At 37.9% G+C, this 18040-nt stretch overlaps 1 protein-coding gene across 2 annotated transcripts in view; it reads right to left on the bottom strand.

The window, feature by feature from the left end:
- Positions 1-241: 241 nt before the first annotated feature.
- The window catches only part of ACADSB (acyl-CoA dehydrogenase short/branched chain), a 55645-nt gene continuing 37846 nt past the window's right edge, over positions 242-18040 (bottom strand). The window contains exons 4-11 of one of the 2 annotated variants that reach the window (XM_039465286.2): positions 16195-16401; positions 15521-15691; positions 13709-13834; positions 12384-12476; positions 9935-10024; positions 6430-6567; positions 4417-4516; positions 242-3868 (exon numbers count right to left, since the gene is read on the bottom strand). In XM_039465286.2, coding sequence (XP_039321220.1) covers positions 3798-3868; positions 4417-4516; positions 6430-6567; positions 9935-10024; positions 12384-12476; positions 13709-13834; positions 15521-15691; positions 16195-16401 — 996 coding nt within the window. In that variant the 3' untranslated portion in view covers positions 242-3797. The remainder of the gene's footprint in view (positions 3869-4416; positions 4517-6429; positions 6568-9934; positions 10025-12383; positions 12477-13708; positions 13835-15520; positions 15692-16194; positions 16402-18040) is intronic. The other variant, XM_074383042.1, reaches the window with a different exon arrangement.

Here is an 18040-nt window from a genome sequence, read left to right as displayed (position 1 = left end):
CTTATTTTGCCATTAAAAAAAAAAAGAGTCCTCTAGCAAAGTTTTCTTTAGCATCATGAATTTAAACTTGGTCTACATTATAAGACCTCTTCTCTGAAAACAAATAAAATTGGCTTATATGAGAGGCAAGTTATTGGTTTGGTAAACAAAGGTGTATCTATCTTACAGAAAGATTACATTATTTTCTTATTTCATCTGTCTGTATAACAAACAATTTTGCTTTATAAGAGTACCAAAAATCTCCAGTTAATTTAGTCCTTTATTTTTTTCATTTGCTATAGAATATTGATTTTGCAACATTGAATACAATCCAATATATTCCATTAAAACAAAACTTTTGTTTTATGAAAGATCAGCAAAAATACATAAACAAGGATATAACTAGTACATTTATAAAATACATCATAACAATGAAACCAAAGGATCCCACACAATAATCTTCATATTTGACATACTGGTTACAGCTGAGGAGAGCTTGCTAAATGCCAGTATCTTTGGCAAGTGATTCATATATGTAAGCAGTAACACTGATCAATATAAACACTTCTGAAATGTTAATTCTTTATCAGTTTAACCTAAAATAAATCAACAAGAGTACTGAAATATATTATGAAATCCAAAATTTGTTGAAAGAGGCAATGTTTAATACTAGGAAGAATACTGAATTTGGGGACTAATTCTTGTCCCCAAGTATATCTGGATTCTTGTCTTTGTTCCTGGATTATCTTGGGCAAGTAATCTGTGCTATCAATCCTTCATTTTTAAAATGAGAGAGTTGGCTGGCTGGTTCTCTAAGGTCTTTCTAGGTTTAACTTTCCATGATTTAAAAATCTTTGACATGGGTTCATTTTTGTGTTGTAAAATGAAATCTCTAACAATACTAACTTGGCAGTTGGGTGGAATCCAGTACAGCCCACACACTTCTGCTCAAACAGTTCTCCACTTTCTGAGCCCCATGACAGGCCAATCGTCAAATTAACAATGATGGCAGGCTTCAGGAGGCTAATGGCTGGTTCTCCACCAGACACAAACGCAAGATAGATAGTTTTAAAGCTCCTGAAGTCATGGTTATCAAAAGAAAAGCTATAATGGAAGAACCACAGGGAAAACCCACAACATCCTCTTTGGAAAAATGACAAAATAACATGTTTTACCATTCACTGATTCACTAATGGAAGAAGGTAGGTACATATATTAACCATAATGCACAATATAATTAATTTTAACTGTTATTTGTGAATATGCACAAAATATATATACAAATTAGAACTTGATCAGTAAATATAAATTCAAGGTCCAGATGCAAATGGGAAGCTCTCTGATGCTGCTGATTTGAACAAGAGGTTTATTGTATTTTCACATGTTTCTAATTCTATGGGAAGAAGTTAGGATTCTTTTTACTAATGTTGACTTCTGCTCCATTATCTGTAAAGTCTACCTCTTTCACATAATCACAAAGATTAAAGATGCCTGAGGTCCCTGTAGGGCATTTAATCCATCTCCTACTTTTATCAGATTACTGTGTTTTTATTCGGAAAGACTGAATGAGTGGGTTTTCGTCATCTCTCCATTTGAAAGCAAGTAGACTTTAACTCTCTGGGTTCAAGGTCTGTGTTTCTTCCTAGTATTTTAATGTCAATTGTAGTTACACAATTTTGAATATTTAACTCTGATTTGCATTATAGAAATTAGTCCAATTCAATAAACATGAATGTGCAAAGCAAAATTACTCTGGAAATGTCCGTTTTTTAAAAAATAAACATTGTCTTTTCATTGAAGTACTAAAATGTTTCTCATTTAACAGTAATGATTACTTAAAGCAACTACATGAGCCTTGGAACATTTTTCATCTCTAACTGGTGTTCGTCTTCCAGAAATATCAAAACTCTCATTTCTCTGTTGTCCACCTTCCTCCTGAGGGGACTCAGGAACTGTACCACAGAGGGGTCTCTTCTGACTGAGAATCCCTAATACTGAAGCAGTGGTATCACCAGTTATACGATTTGGCTGTGTCCCCATGGAAATTGCAACTTGAATTGTATCTCCCAGAATTTCCATGTGTTGTGGGAGGTACCCAGGGGGAGGACATTGAATCACAGGGCAGGTCTTTCCCATGCTATTCTCATGATAGTAAGTCTCACGAGATCTGATGGGTTTATCAGGGGTTTCCACTTTTGCTTCTTCTTCATTTTCTCTTGCCACCACCATGTAAGAAGTGCCTTTCACCTCTGCCATGATTCAGAGGCCTCCCCAGCCATGTGGAACTGGAAGTCCAATTAAACCTCTTTTTCTTCCCAGTCTTGGGTATGACTTTATCAGCAGTGTGAAAACAGATTAATACAACCAGCTGTATATTTTATTGCATTTTGCCTGTTTATTATCTATATTACAAAACAATAGATTCATTTTGCCTACCCAGGTATAAAATTATTTTAATACTGAATATGCTTTTTCAAACTCTATAGCACCCTTCTCTCCCTCATTCCTTATGAAATTTTCATACACTTCTTAATGGGCAAGAGATCTTTCTCTTGAGAATCACTGAACCAAAACCCAATTTCTGAATTATTATTCAGGATAAAGTACAATAACCATGTCTGAAGAAACAGTATTCAATTAAAATACAGACATGGTCAACTGAAAAATAGTGCACAGAATAAATACTGCAACAAGGTATTGAATATTTTCTGATTATTAAACCAATTACTTAAACCATATTCTGAATACTTCAGAATAAATACTGAAACAAGGTATTGAATATTTTTTGATTATTAAACCAATTACTTAAACCATATACTTGAAAACTAATGCAGAGATTTGTTTTTAAAATGACCTACTGAAACCATCATGAAATGTATCTTTTACATAGGTTAATTATAGTAACAAATATTGATTTATATTGTTAAAACAATATTTTCTTCAATTATATGACCTAAAAAATTATAGCCTTATTTTCCATTGATGCTCATATTTAAAATCAGAATTTTTAGATTTTTCAAAGTAAATTTTTATCAGTTTTGACCTCACTTGCAACTTAGAGTTAAATCTATAAAGTGCTGGATAAAAATTTCCTACTATATAACAAATATTTCTCTGATGCCACAAGATTAAAATTTAATAGGAATATAAAGTAACTATTTCTCTAAGTAATGTTGTACTTCAAATCCCTTTATTTTTCCAAATGATGGAATGAAACTTCTGTATACTCTGAAACTAGAATGATAATATAAATATCAGGCCAGGCACAGTGGCTCATGCCTGTAATCCTAGAACTCTGGGAGGCTAAGGTGGGTGATCCCTTGAAGCCAGGAGTTCTAGACCAGACTGGGCAATACGGTGAAACTCCATCTCTACTAAAAACACAAAAATTAGCCAGGCATGCTGATGCACACCTGTAGTTCCAGCTACTTGAGAGGATGAAGTATAAGGATCACTGGAACCCAGGAAGCTGAGGCTGCAGTGAGCTGAGATGGCACTACTCACTCTAGCCTGGGGGACAGAGTGAGACTCTGTCTCAAACTAAGAAAAATATATGTGTATAGAACTTTAAAAACAGTTTTGGAAAAAACATAGGTGTGTATTTCCCAAGTTTAAAAGCAGATCTCCACGCCTAAGTGAAGCAGCCTGAAAAGAAAGAATCAAAAAGGTCAACCCCGGAACCCTGACTAAGGGCTTCAATAAAATCCTTCAACACTGTGGAAGTTTATTCCCATACAAGGCACGTACTCCCAACAAGGCACAACAGTCTGAGATTTTACAGTAGTGACACCAAGGAAGGGGTCCCACTCTCATGGACATCAGTACTCTGCATTGATGTGCTTTGCAATGGTGTTCAACTGGATGTTGGAGGCTCCTTCATATATTGTACCTTAATCAAAAGGAAGCAGAAGGAACAATGAGGAGCTGGCCCGTGGTTAACACAAGAAATAGCTCTATAAACATCAGCTCTGTGCTTGCTATAAAATAGTTACTAGTGACATCACTTGATGGCCCCTGAATATGGTACTACTTCACAGAGTGATTTTGACTAAGAGATGACCATTTTCCATTTGGTTTCTAGATGTCCAGGATCAGTATTAAATTGACTAAAGTTTAATCAAAAGTTGAAGATTTTGATTCTTCAACAAGTGATGCATAAGCTCAAACTGTTATTTGTGGCAGTTTACTAAAAAGCCTGTTGAGGCATTTAAAAAGGCAATTTGATATTTTTAAAAAAATGTAAATCATTTTTTTTTGAAGGACGAGGTAAGGAAAAAAACCCAGTCACATAAAGAGAGCCAATACACCTATACTGAATAAATTAAAATTGCTTTTGCCTAGGCAGTAGCAGTATCAAACTGGCAAATAAAATAGCCAAAACCCCTATAGAGGCAAATAAAACAAAATAAAATGCAAAAAAAAAAAAAATCTACTTACCGATCTTTGCATCTCGGAAGTATTTTTCCACAGGGTAATCTTTGGTATAGCCCACTCCCCCCATCCACTCGATACATTTACTCGTTACTTGTCCTGCAATCTACCAAAAGCAAGCACAAATCACACACTGAAACCACTTAATGTATACATCATAAACACTTCTGGGGAACATTTTCAGCAACATGGATTCACTGTTAGTGGCTTTGGAAGGACTGAAGTTATTTTATAAACTAGCATTGGCTCTTCTGCCCCATTCTCATACCATTTCTGTAAAACATTCTATTAATTCACAAGATCCCCATTTTCTTAAGAAGTTAGATCATGGTTCACATGAATCTGCTTGCTGAGAGATATCATTTATTCAGGAAATGTTTATTGAGAGCCTCCTTTGTATGACAAACTCTGCCAGCCACTGAGTACACCATGCAATGGTGAGGGCGGACGGTCACTGCCCTGTGGGGCCCAGTGGAACCAACCAGCACAGGAACTGATTAACTGCCTGGGGCAAACGAGCCTGTTAGGAAGCTGAGGCCGTGACAAGGGCAGAATCGTGGAGGAAATTACGGTGTAGCCGAGACGTAAAGGACAAGCTAGGGGATATTTCAAGCTGGGGACCAACATGTGGAAAGGTTCTAAGGGGAGAATGAACTCTTCAACTTCCAGCCCCTGAGACAGCCAGTGGGCTGGGATAGGGGCAAGGTGTGAAAAGAGAATGGAGGGGCGAGAGATCCTGTAGAACGGCCCCTCAAGGATGTCCACATCCTAGCCCTCAGAGCTGTGAATATACCGCCTTCCATGGCAATAGGGACTGCAGATGTGAGTAAGAGATTACCCTGGATTATCTGGGTGGCTGTAATATAATCACAGGAGTCCTTGTAAGAAAAAGGAGGAGGCAGGAGAGTTAGTCATGGAAGGTGATGGGACCACGGAGACAGGAAGCAGAGTCTGAGAGAGATCTGAATGTGCCATATTGATGGCTTTGAAGATGGATGAAGGGGCTAAGAGTCAAGGAATGTGAGCGGCCCCTAGAAGCTGGAAACAACTGTCCCCCAGAACCGCAGAAAGGCAGCCCCCCTGACGCCTTTGCTGTATTCCAGTGAGATCCAATTCAGATTTCTGCCCTCCAGAAGTGAGAGAAAATGGAATTGCATTGTTTTAGGTCACTGACTTTATGGTGATCTGTTACAGCAGCAACTGGAATCTAGTATGGATAGAATTCCATTTGTTGTGAGAAGCTACTGAAGGGTTTAAAGCTGGAAGGTGACACTTTGAAAAAGGAGAGAGGCTGAATGGGAGGAAGTACCAGGGACCAGATGAGCAACGAGGTGACCGCAGTACAGAGCTGGCAATGGGAGGGAGACAACTACACCGCTGAGGAAATCTTTTGGGGGTAGAATTCACAGGAAATGATGCCGGATTCAGTGTGGGGGATGAGGGAAAGCAGGGTGTCAAGCTGACACTCAGGTTTTGACGGTGAAGCAGAAAAGCTGGACACGTTAGTCTGGAATTCAGAAAGAAGTTGAGGCAGGAGATTTAAACTTACAGGCTGGAGAGGTTAAATGAGAATTTAAAGCCAGGGAATGAATATGATTCCACTGAGGTTGGGAAACAGCTGCCCAATGATTTGACTAAATTCTCTGGCCACAGTCTAATGTGTTAGCTATAGAAAGCTGACGTATGAGCAGAAAGTTTTAGAAACATAGACAATCTTTTCTTGGGGTTTTAAATCTGATTTGTTCATATGATGAACCTGTCATCTTCCACAGCATTCACTTTGCCAGAACTTGAAACCATGGACATGACACCCATGGTTCTCACAAAACATTGAGACCTCACAGAATTAAACTGTTTTTCTGTAGCAGTTTTGCTTTTCTATTATAAGAAATAAAAGTCCATGTTATCTTAACCTGAAAAACAACTAAAGTACAGTTAACATTCCCAAGAGAAAAGGTTAATAATTATATATCTGAAAAAAAGGGAGGCTGAACTATTACTTTTTTTTGTTTTTTTTACCTCTGATGCATAGTATTTGGCCATTGATGCTTCTTTTATGAATGGCCTTCCAGCTTCTACAAGCCTAGCAGCGTTGTATGTTAGCAATCTTGCAGCTTCCAGCTGGGTGGCCATGTGAGCCACTTGGTGCTGGAGGCCCTATAACAACAGTGAGGCCCAAGTTAGAGAATTGCGATTTCAAAAAAGCACCTCAACCACAAAGTCCTGCCTAGATACACAACAATGACAGACTCCAAACATACCCTAAAGGAAATTCACATTCACGTCTCTTAAATACTTTAAAATCTGTAATCTAAAATGCAATGTGACACGCTAGTATTGTTAAATCCTCTTTTCCTAAAAAAACTTCAAAGTTCACGTCATTCTTCATGATTGTCAAGATTTAAATAGTAAAGTATCACAAAGTTAGGTTTAAAAACTTGACTGTTATATTTAACAATGATTTCAACTCTTTTTTGACAAAAATTTAGCTTAAATGAAATCCTGGCACAGCAAAACTTCGAAAATATTCTTTATTTGCTTGAATTAAGAAAATTTTCATTTTGTATATGGCTTACCAGGCATTAAAAGATGTTAGCTACGAAGCAATGAAAAATATTTGAAGCACCAATTACTACCACCCTGAAATTTTAGAGGGTGATTAAGGCCACACGAAATGTTTGTCAATGAAAGAAACAACAGTTAACTTAGTGAGCCAGAATACAAACATTAACATTTATAAATAATTTCCTGGAAATAACAGGCACAGATGTTTATTACAAACCGAAATGTTTCTCATGCCTAACCTATCCATCCACCCAGATAGTTATTGGGCACCTCTGAGATTGCCCTGAGCGACGGAGGTAGCACCTGAACATTACAGCCAGATTTCCTTGTTCTCATGATTTATAATATATAGTCCAGCAGGGAAAACAGACAAATTAAGTAATTATAATAATATGTGATGAATATTAAGACAGTGAACGTTGATTAAGGCAATCACACACGAATCCCAGCAATGGCCTTTCCTAAACAAAAGGGGGGGCCAAGCTGGAGAAAACGGGCACTGTTAGTTAACACCCTACAGATTCTTCTTTCTCTTTCTGAAATATGTGATACACACAACAATTTTGTATGTACAAAAAAAGACGATGCTCCATCTCTGTAGGCTATGAAGCATAATAGTAAGTTGAACACTCATAAACCTATGTGCAGAGTTAATATCTTCTCCTCTGTGATTTATCTTTTCACTTTATGGCATCTTTCAAGGAAAAAACTTACCAATCTTATCTTTAGAACTAGTCCTTTTTGTGGCTGTTTACAAGAACCTTTCCTACCATGAGGTTATGAAGATATTCTCTGTGTTGTCCTAAAATCTTTAAAGTTTTGCTTTTAACATTATGTCTTGACATCTGACATCTATTTTCTGTGTATGATGTGAGGTAGGAATACAGTTTCATTATTTTTTCGTATAGAAAGACTATTCCTACTCAGTGATCTGTAATGCCATCTCTATCATACATCAAATCCGCATACATGCATGGGTCTATTACTGGCTTTTCTGCTTTGTTCCATCAGTGAATTTGTCTGTTTCTATACCAGTATCACTGTTCTAGAAATTTGACTCTTTATGTGGAACTCAGGATTCTGATTCTTTTTACAAAATACACTCGGTTCAATGAAACTTACAGTCACTATCCATGCTGTCTGTTCCATTTGCCACCTTAAGTACGTGAGAGGCAGGAAAGTGACTGAGGCATGCCTACTGTTCTATAAGAACTCACCATTGCTGAATACTTGTTCCCTAACTACATTGTGAACACAAGCCCTGGCATGGAGAACATGCTAAATAAATCTATACTAAATAAACAATTGAAACTAATAAGGATGAATCTGCTGGTCTTTACCCTCAAGGGCCATGTGGTCTCGAGGTCAGAAAGATATTAACAAATGCATGCAAAGCAAACATGAGATAAAATAGTTAGAAAAAAAACTCTGCTAACTTTAATCAAAACATTATACAGCTAATAATGTTGATTTTTAAGATCAAAATTTCTTCACCTGGATGTGCTTATTTCACATAGCATGTCTCTATCAGAACATCTCCTGTACCCCATAAATTTTTGTGGTTCCCAGTGTACTCACAAAATTTAAAAAATAAAAATAAAAAAATCTAAGAGTTCTTTTAACTACCCATAATAGGCATCTCTAAAGATGTCATTATGATTATGCCTGCTAGTATACCTGACCCCTTCAATCTATCTATATGCATGAGAACATAGTTTCTTGTGCATAAAGAAGATCAAAATACTCCCTTCAAAACAACCTTTACATTCTGTCTCTTTCACTGCAATCTTTGTGGTAGCTGGCTCTGAGAAAGTTCTCCAGTATAATGAAAATTCGACTAGAAGCCAAGACAAAAAAACCCTCTACTTTTGGCACCATATTAGCTGCACGACCTTGGGAACTCAGTCTCCATGTGCTTCAGGTTCCTAAGCATGAAGTGAGGATGACAGCATGAGCTACAGTAGGCACCAGCCAGGCCTGCATGCTCAGTCCTTCTCTTTCTTAAACTGACTGTGCATGTCCACAGCCTAGTATCTCTATATGTGTGCAATCTGAGTGTGCTCATAGGATGCCTCGTCATTATTATAAACCTGAAGATAATGCAGCATAACAGAACTGGATTGCACTTGGAGCCTAGAGCTGCTTAAGGGGAGGTTTTGCAACCACGTAAAGTAATTATTCTGGAATTTTATGTGACCTGCCTTCAGCTTGCCTAAAAGGTTTGGTAAGCTGCCACTCCGGCTGCCCTCACACTGGCAAGACCTCAACAAGGGCAATAAGGCTACCATTGCCACCAAGCAATCTCCAGATTGCCTGGGGAGCTCTGAGAATTTGGACCAAACCAGTATTACTCAAGTGCTTGGCCGAGTGCACCACATTTTTATTTAATGCAGCAAACTGTATCTTCCGTGAGACATAGGTGTCAAACATGCAATCCTATGAGGATTACCACATGGTTCTGGTCCAAACAGAAGTAAATGCTTGTTACCATTTACTGAGCACCTGTTATACCCATGCAATGTGTGAAACACTTTACACATACCTCATTTAAAACAAGTTAAGTAAGTAGTTATATCTTTATTTTATAGATGAGGCAGTTTAAGGGTAGAATGAGGTCACTTGCCTAAGGCCTAAAGCTGGTAAGTTAAAGAAGCAGGATCTGAATCCAGGAAGTCTGACTCCAGACCCCCTACCCTGAGCTTCTGAAGCAGTGAGGAGCTCCATGGTGCTCACCAAGATATCCTGAATCACACTACAGCTGGGCCTCAAGGGCTACTGCTCTGCCCTTGGAAAAGATCCAGGCATTCACAAGTACACTCCCTGAGATGTATTCCTTCCTCCGTTACCCCTCTCCCATTAAAATCCCACTGAAGGGATTCCCTCCATGGCTTTCAACACAGCCCTTTATTAACAGGAAGCTGGAGTCCAGTGCAGCAGAAAGACCCTAATAATTATATACCTGAAAATCAAACAGTCTTTTGCCAAATTGTATCCTTTCTTTAATATATGGAATAGTGTGGTCAAAACATCCTTGTGCCAGTCCCAGCATCTGTTTAAAAAAAAAAAAAGATCAGAAGTTCTTATTTTGTTACAAGTTTAATGATCCAAGTTGTAAATTCCTTCTAAACATAAAATGAATGGTTGGGGTAGGGAAAGAACTAGAGATCCTGAGGTGCTAAGGTGTGTGTTAATATCACATCTTCACCTACTGCATTTGTAGAACTGAACTTCCGATAATTGGGAGAAAGTTTTGAGTGATTTCATATGAATATGAGTATATTTAATTCTAGCAGAAGTAAATATTCCAGCAAGGCTGTGTTCACAAAACCAGACTACTTTTTAGGAATATTCTTTAAGCTCTGATTCTCCAGGTAAAAAATGAGCCATAGATGTTTTGCTCAGAACTGGCCTTGAAGACTGTAGAGGAACTCCCTCTAGTTCTAGAAGTAAAATGTGGAAGGTCACTTCCTAACCTTCTACTTTCCTATCTATTTTGTATATGAGTAGGATTAATAAGAGCTTTAGTGGAAAGGGCATTAGAACATAAGAGATCAGTGTTTCTTAACCCTACTGCACCACAGAATCATTTGGGGAACTTGATTGAAAAAAATACTGATACGCAGGCCTAATGACTGAACCCAAATCTTGTGAGTACTGTGGGTGGAGGAGTGTGAGCTAAACCTCAACTCTGTAAAACTCCTTAGGTGACTTAATACACAGCGAGGGTTGAGAACAATGGATAGAAAGCATCTAGTAAAAACGCTAATTTACACAGGACATGGTGACAATTTTAGCTGAACCATCTCATTGCCAGCCAACCTTCATATCTATTATGATTGAAGCTTAGAAATGGTTTCTAAATCTCAACATTAGAGAGCCATTAAATCACTATCTAATTATGTCAAATTCTGGTTTTAGAAAATCATAGCTAAAGCTTTTTGGGGAAATGCCCAGCAAACTTATCAATATTTCATTAGTATTTATTCACTTTTTCTTTTAGTCTTTTATTTTGAACTCTCTAGAGAACAGAATAATATGTTAAAAATTAAAGGGACACAAAAACCACAAATCCCAAATTCAAATGAGGCATCACTGCACTCTTGGCTGTAAGATAAGATGATGTCACTATACTCTTACAGCTAAAATTTGTACGTGAATAATATCCTATATCAACATGAAGACTGAAATGATCGGTTGTCCATCAAAATGGGCTTTTCTACCTCAGCAAAAGGTATCCATTACAAACACTGAAAAACTGAATTCTCTCTGCCTGCAAGGTTTCGAGGACAGACGCCTTCAGTTCACTATGTTACACTCCATGTGTCTGTTCCTCTCAAAGGCATCCACTGAGAGAGTAACTACCTGACCTTAACTTTTAATTAGGTTATTAGGTAAGTTGGAGTAATTAGACCGAGGCCCAGTCCGTGTATTTTATTGCCAGAACATCTATATTATTTATATGTCTGAAAAAAATGAGACCTAGTATTGTAGTTTTTAATGCCATATCTAAGTTAAATCACAGAAAAACTTTTAAAAGAACTGATAAAACAACACTCTTTAGTGACACACTGTCTAGCATTGTAGGAAAACTGGACTAAGTTTTGATCTAAGAATAGTTAGCAATGTAACAGCAGCAGAAAAAAATCTAGAGTAATAATCTATTATTTATTTCAATAGCTAATATATATTTAACATCTTCAAAATTGGAAAGCTGTAAGTTCTTGAGTTTTGTATAATCACTGATTGAAAATATACTCTACAAAAATGATATCATCTATAGTAAAGCCCAAGACCGTATTCACTTTGTTAATCTGGAAAATAACTGATATCACTTAATGAAAAAATGCAATATGCATTATAAAAGGCAAATTTGGTCAAAAAAATTTGAATAGTTCTCATTTTATATCCCTACTTAATTGTGGCTATTTCATTTCGTGTACCACCAAAAATGTTGCCTAGTTTTCACATGCAAAACACTACGCAACAAATCTTTTATTAGCTACAGATAAGAGATCCTTACTACAAAGTGGAATGAATATTATTTATTCTTAATGTAAAAAATTGCCTCCAGAATGAATTTCATGATTTGGAAAGTTGCTTTTTTTTAAAATGCCATATTTAATTTATATACATTTTTAAAGTTATTGGTTCAGGTATTCGATAATACTTTAATGTTCTCAAAGCAGAAACACTGTTACCACCATGCCATTGTTTGATTCTCTGGACACTTACATAATTGACCAAAAGGGAATTTGAAAGAAATAATCAGAAGCCATCCTGTCCCTCATCTAAGGGAATGGTGCCATCTTGTGTCCACAAGCTTTCTAATATTCACTGGGCTCATTGCATTCTTTTTCTTTTCACATTTTAATCGATTCACATCATGGATGAGTTTAAATTTGACTTACCTGTGCAGCGATTCCTATCCTACCTTCATTAAGACCGCCTACGGCATACTTATAGCCATGTCCAATTTGTCCCAAGATATTGGTTTCTGGAACCTGAAAATACAAATGTGCACTTATTTCTCAGTTTCATTTTACATGATTCATTTTGATTCTATATTTTTAAGTGTGTATAGACTCTCAATTCATGTGCTAGCCCTCTCACAGTACTTGCTGGTATCTGTGTCTCTCTCTACACTGTTTTTTCCCGCAACTCTCTTTGAGGAAAAGGACTCAAGTCCATGCTGTTCATGATTGCATCCTCCAGAGCCCTGCATAGGTTATTGAATGGGTGAGTGAATCTAGAGTAAGGGAATCTCATAGAATTCATCAATAACATAAATTAATACTTTTCCCTCCAATTCTTATCTGTAGGCTACAGTGTGAGATAATATATTAGGAACTACAAAAATATGCAAATAATTGCAAAAACAAGTGTAGTAAGCCTTTCGGCTGTTGAGACCATTCGTCCTCACAAAAATCAACTGTGGGGTATATATGTGTGTATATGGGTGTACACATGTGTATGCTCAAGAAAGAGAAAGAGGAAGACAGAAGAAACAGACTAAAATGCTTATTCATAGTTTCAAAAAATTAAGAATTAGGAATAATAAAAAACTATCCTTAGTTTTATAATATTGGAAGCTGGGGGAGAGAGTAGGGAGAATGGAGAAAGAAAAGGCAAAGTAGGGATGAGGAAAACAGCTGGGGTGAGGTAGTGAGGCCCAAATGACATCTGTAAAGACATCCTCCCCCTTGCTCCCCATAGCCGTGCAAAAAAAGATCAAGCTCTGTCTGTGACGAGTGATGGAAAACCCACCACCACCTGCCCCACCTACGGAGAGTTCTACAGCACCAGCACTAGCATCCCTGATCTGCCAGTCACATTTAACAGCCCGGCTGTTTCTGCTCACTGAGCAACATCCCCATCTTGTGGCCTTTGGTGCACTGACACCAGACTTCCTCCTCTGCAGCCCTGCTTGGTTCACAAGTCTCAAGTTTATTAAGTATACATGGTCAGAAGTACCTAAGTTATAAAACATAAATGGGACAAATTCTTGACACTTGCTCCCCAGGACAGCTTCCGGGCAGGAAGGTTTCCGCTTTTGTGAGAAGTACCTTTATTTGATCATGACTAAAGAGCACTCACTGTTGAGGGTTTTACAAAATACTCTCCCATGTGTGCTTACGGCCACTTAATATTTTGACACCCGTCTTGCACACCTCCTGTAGTTCCATGCAAGGCTTATTTCACATCAGTCTTTTACTGATTTGTCTAAGATACCCACCTTGACATTTTCGAATGTTAATGGGCAGGTGGAAGAAGCTCTGAGCCCCAATTTGTTTTCAGGTTTTCCTATATGAAGGCCGGGAGTATCGCGATCTACTAAGAAGCAGGTAATTCCCTTATATCCCTAAAAAGAAGATTTAAAATGCTATTACCGCTTGGATTTATAAAATGCCTTGTTTCTAAAGAGTTCAAGCAAAAAGAAAACTAAAAATGGACTTTAATAATAACTACTAACAGACTCAGAATTGCAACATGGGCATTATGAAATGAGAGTAATTAGAGGACACTAGATCCAAACTATAGAACCTTACCATTTCTTTCACTTTTTCAGAAACCATTATAAATATTAAAATTATTATTACACAATTATATGATCATGAGAATGCCATGTTCTTAATTTAATTTTACTATACAAAGTTTTAAGCCAGGTGTGGTGGCTCATGCCTATAATCCTAGCACTTTGGGAGGCCAAGGCAGGTGGATTACCTGAGGTCAGGGGTTCAAGACCAGCCTGGCCAACATGGTGAATTGCCATCTCTACTAAAAATACAAAAATTAGCTGGGTGTGGTGGCAGGCACCTGTAATCCCAGCTACTTTGGAGACTGAGGCAGGAGAATCGCTTGAACCCAGGAGGCGGAGTTTGCAGTGAGCCGAGATCACGCCATTGCACTTGAGCCTGGGCAACTAGAGTGAAACTCCATCTTGGAAAAAAAAAGTTTTAGCAATTTAATTCAATTGTTACATTAGTGAAAATACTGCATTTACTGGTGAAAAAAATATATTTATTATTTTGTTATATGTCTATTTTCCAAAGGAAATGTCCATTTTCCAACTAAGAATAAAATATTCTTAAAAATAAATGTACTAAATAGATACTTAAATTCTTCATTACTAAACAGAAAATTGGAAATTCAAAAAAATTAAAGATTAGGGCCAAGTGCAGTGGTTCACGCCTATGATCCTAGCACCTTAGGAGGTTGAGGTGGGCAGATCACTTAACATCAGGAGTTCAAGACCAGCCTGGCAAACGTGGGGAAACCCTGTCTCTACAAAAATGCGAAAATTAGCTGGGCATGGTGGTGCACACCTACAGTCTCAGCTACTTGGGAGGATGAGGCAGGAGAATTGCTTGAACTCAGGAGGTGGAGGTTGCAGTGAGGTGAGATCATGCCACTGCACTCCGGCCTGGGAGACAGAGTGAGACTCCATATCAAAAAAAAAAAAAGATTATTTTTCTATATAATACATTAGGAGATAAGTAATAATTGGTTCTCCACAAACAGTCATACCTCCATCTCTGTGGGGGAGTAGTTCCAGGACCCAACCCTCAACCATGGATACCAAAATCCGACAGTGCTCAAGTACCTTACATAAAATAATGTAATATTTGCATATAACCTATACATATGCTCCTGTAGATGCTCAGTCATCTCTAGATTATTTGATACCTAATATAATGCATACACATCACTTTATTCAGGTGGATTCAACATAGTACTGGGCACGAAGCAAATTCAAATTTTACTTTTTGGAACTTTGTAGAATTTTTTTTTTTCAACCAAATATTTTCAATCCGGAGTTGGCTGAATCCATGGGTATGGTGGGCCAACTCTAATAACTGTGTCAACAATATTTATTTTAGGAGATTAATACGTAAAGTGAAAAAAATACCACCTCTAATCTGACATTTTCAGTACTGAGAAAGTAGAGAATTTATGATGAAGTCCTAAAAAGGAAATAGAAGGAGGAAAAGATAAGGAAAGAGAAAAGAAGTGGGGAAAAAGAAAGGAATTTCATTTTCAAACTTACAATGGTAGGGTCTACATTCGCCATCACCAGAAAGAGCCCTGCATACTCAGCACTGCTGATCCACAACTTTGACCCATTGAGGACATAATAATTGCCCTTTTTATCAGCTCTGGTCTTCAAAGCAAATGAGTCACTACCTGCTCCAGCCTCCGAAAGGCAGAAACTTCCTACCTATATATGGGAGAAAAAAATGTCCAAATTAATAACTGTATTCATACTCTGCATAACAAATACTTATGGCAAAATGGACATTTATAAATCAAATCTCTAGCTGCTTTTTAAAAAAAGCCTATGTTTATGAAAATAGTAATGGTGTTTTGAAAATATTATTTTCCAAAAATATATGAGCACATACTAATTAAAATTGATTTTAATAATTATTGTAGAAAGATATCACAATGTAAATGAAACCATCAACAAAGATATTAGCAAATATAATTGGGACAAAAAGAAACAATTTTACTATCTGATGATTATTTTCTAAATTTCCAAGTGGAAATAAGAGGCAGGGTGTACTTTTTCAGCAGCATTAATGTATTGAGCGTTGCTTGAATTAATGATAATGTGTTGTAGTCTTGGATCGTAAAGTCAACATTGCAGCTACTTTTTTCCTGAAAATACTGTAAATTTACTAAAGATTTGATCCATTAGATCAACAATTCATCTCAACTCACTTTTTCTGTAGTGAGCTGAGGCAAATAGGTGGCCTTTTGTTCTTCTGTTCCAAATTTTCTAATCAGTGCGTTAATTAGTGTGTTCTGGATCTCACAAAGGACAGCCACAGATGCATCCACTTTGGCTAACTCCTCTATCACGAGCACAGTGGAAAAAAATGAAGCTCCTGTACCTCCGTATTTCGGGTCAGTGTCAATACCCATTAACTAAAGAAAAAACAAGGCAACACAGATTAAGAAACCTGTTTTTATACAGGGAAATTTCTTGCAAGAACAAGTTAAAAAATAAAATGTAACCATATTGATTTTTTTTTTTTTTTTGAGACAGAGTCTTGCTCCATTTCCTAGGCTGGAGTGCAATGGCACGATCTCAGCTCATTGCAACCTCTGCCTCCTGGATTCAAGCAATTTTCCTGCCTCAGCCTCCCAAGTACCTGGGATTACAGGCGCCCACCACCATGCCTGGCTAATTTTTTCGTTTGTTTTTTGTATTTTTAGTAGAAACAGGTTTCACTTTGTTGCCCAGCCTGGTCTCAAACCCCTGACATCAGGTGATCCACCCACCTCGGCCTCCCAAAGTGCTGGGATCACAGATGTGAGCCACCGTGCCTGGCTACCATATTTATTCTTCATTTAAAAAATTTGTATGTATCCTTTATTTTAATTTGGTATGGCAATTTTGCCATCAATAACAAAAAAATCTGTATCAGAAACTATATATTTGAAAAGCATGAAGTTACATGCTATCATTTGCTTCCTTCTGGGATTCAAAAAACCCTTTGAAAGGTAGCTGAATGGAAAGAGAAAATATCTTATATAAATAGATAACCTTTCTTGCTAAGAACTGTTGCCTGAAGGTAGGTGGGGTTTTGGTTTTTCAACATGCCCTACCCACCTTATGCTGATTAAGGAAACGAGAAAATAACCCTCTCTTCAACAGTAATGTTTACAGTTTCATTTGGCAAAATTTATTCTAGTCAGCCTCCTTCACCTTGACTTTTTCAGCCAAGCTGTTAATTGAATGACTATTCCCTTTAAGCCACAGTCACAAGCTCAGGATGGTTAGCAGAGAACATGCGTGGTGTTTGCTAGAGACACGCTAGCCAAGGCATAGGTGCCTGGCAAACATGACCAGTGCCAGCCAAGCCTTTCCAACAACCTCATTCCGTCATGACTGAAACTCAGATAGTACTCTCAATTTCACAAGGGCATGTGTGCATGTGAAATTCAAAACCCACAGCTGTTAGTAGAAGGATAATGCTCTTAGTCTCTAGACATTCCTGGAGCCACACTATGCTGCAGTTAGGGTTGTGGCTGTTACATTTTGGGTTACAACAGGAAAACAGAACAGAAATGGGGGTGACTGGTGAAAAAGCCCAGAAACAAGGACAATCCGAAGGATCTGGGTTTGCCTGAGGACCGAGGAGGGCACACTGGCTACCTCATTACAAGGTGTTTAACAGATGTCAGAGACACTGCTTCTCTAAAAAAAAGTCACTGATCTCTCCCAAAGTGGGAATACTGTTTTTGCAAGCCATTATGACTGAAGAGCCAGGGCAATGGGAGTGCGGAGGCAGGTGAGGCTGCCTCTGTGTCGGAGTGGTCTGTGAGATGAGGAGCAGGGTGCAGGCAACGCATCACTCTGCAGACAGCCCCGCTGCAGGCAGGAGCGCTGCACAGATCTCACACGGTGAAAATGAGACTGCTCCCAGAATCCTGGAGAGTCTGCAAGCAATACAAATAAAACCCGGCTGAGGAATGGACTCACAGAATCCATCTGTTCTCCACATCGGCCGCCTGTTTGACCACTACAGTTCCACATAAGATTCCATTTTCCCAAGAGTTT

The sequence above is a fragment of the Saimiri boliviensis genome, chromosome 12, assembly GCF_048565385.1.
Source record: "Saimiri boliviensis isolate mSaiBol1 chromosome 12, mSaiBol1.pri, whole genome shotgun sequence".
Taxonomy (NCBI): domain Eukaryota; kingdom Metazoa; phylum Chordata; class Mammalia; order Primates; family Cebidae; genus Saimiri; species Saimiri boliviensis.
This window is presented reverse-complemented; position numbering and strand designations above follow the sequence as displayed.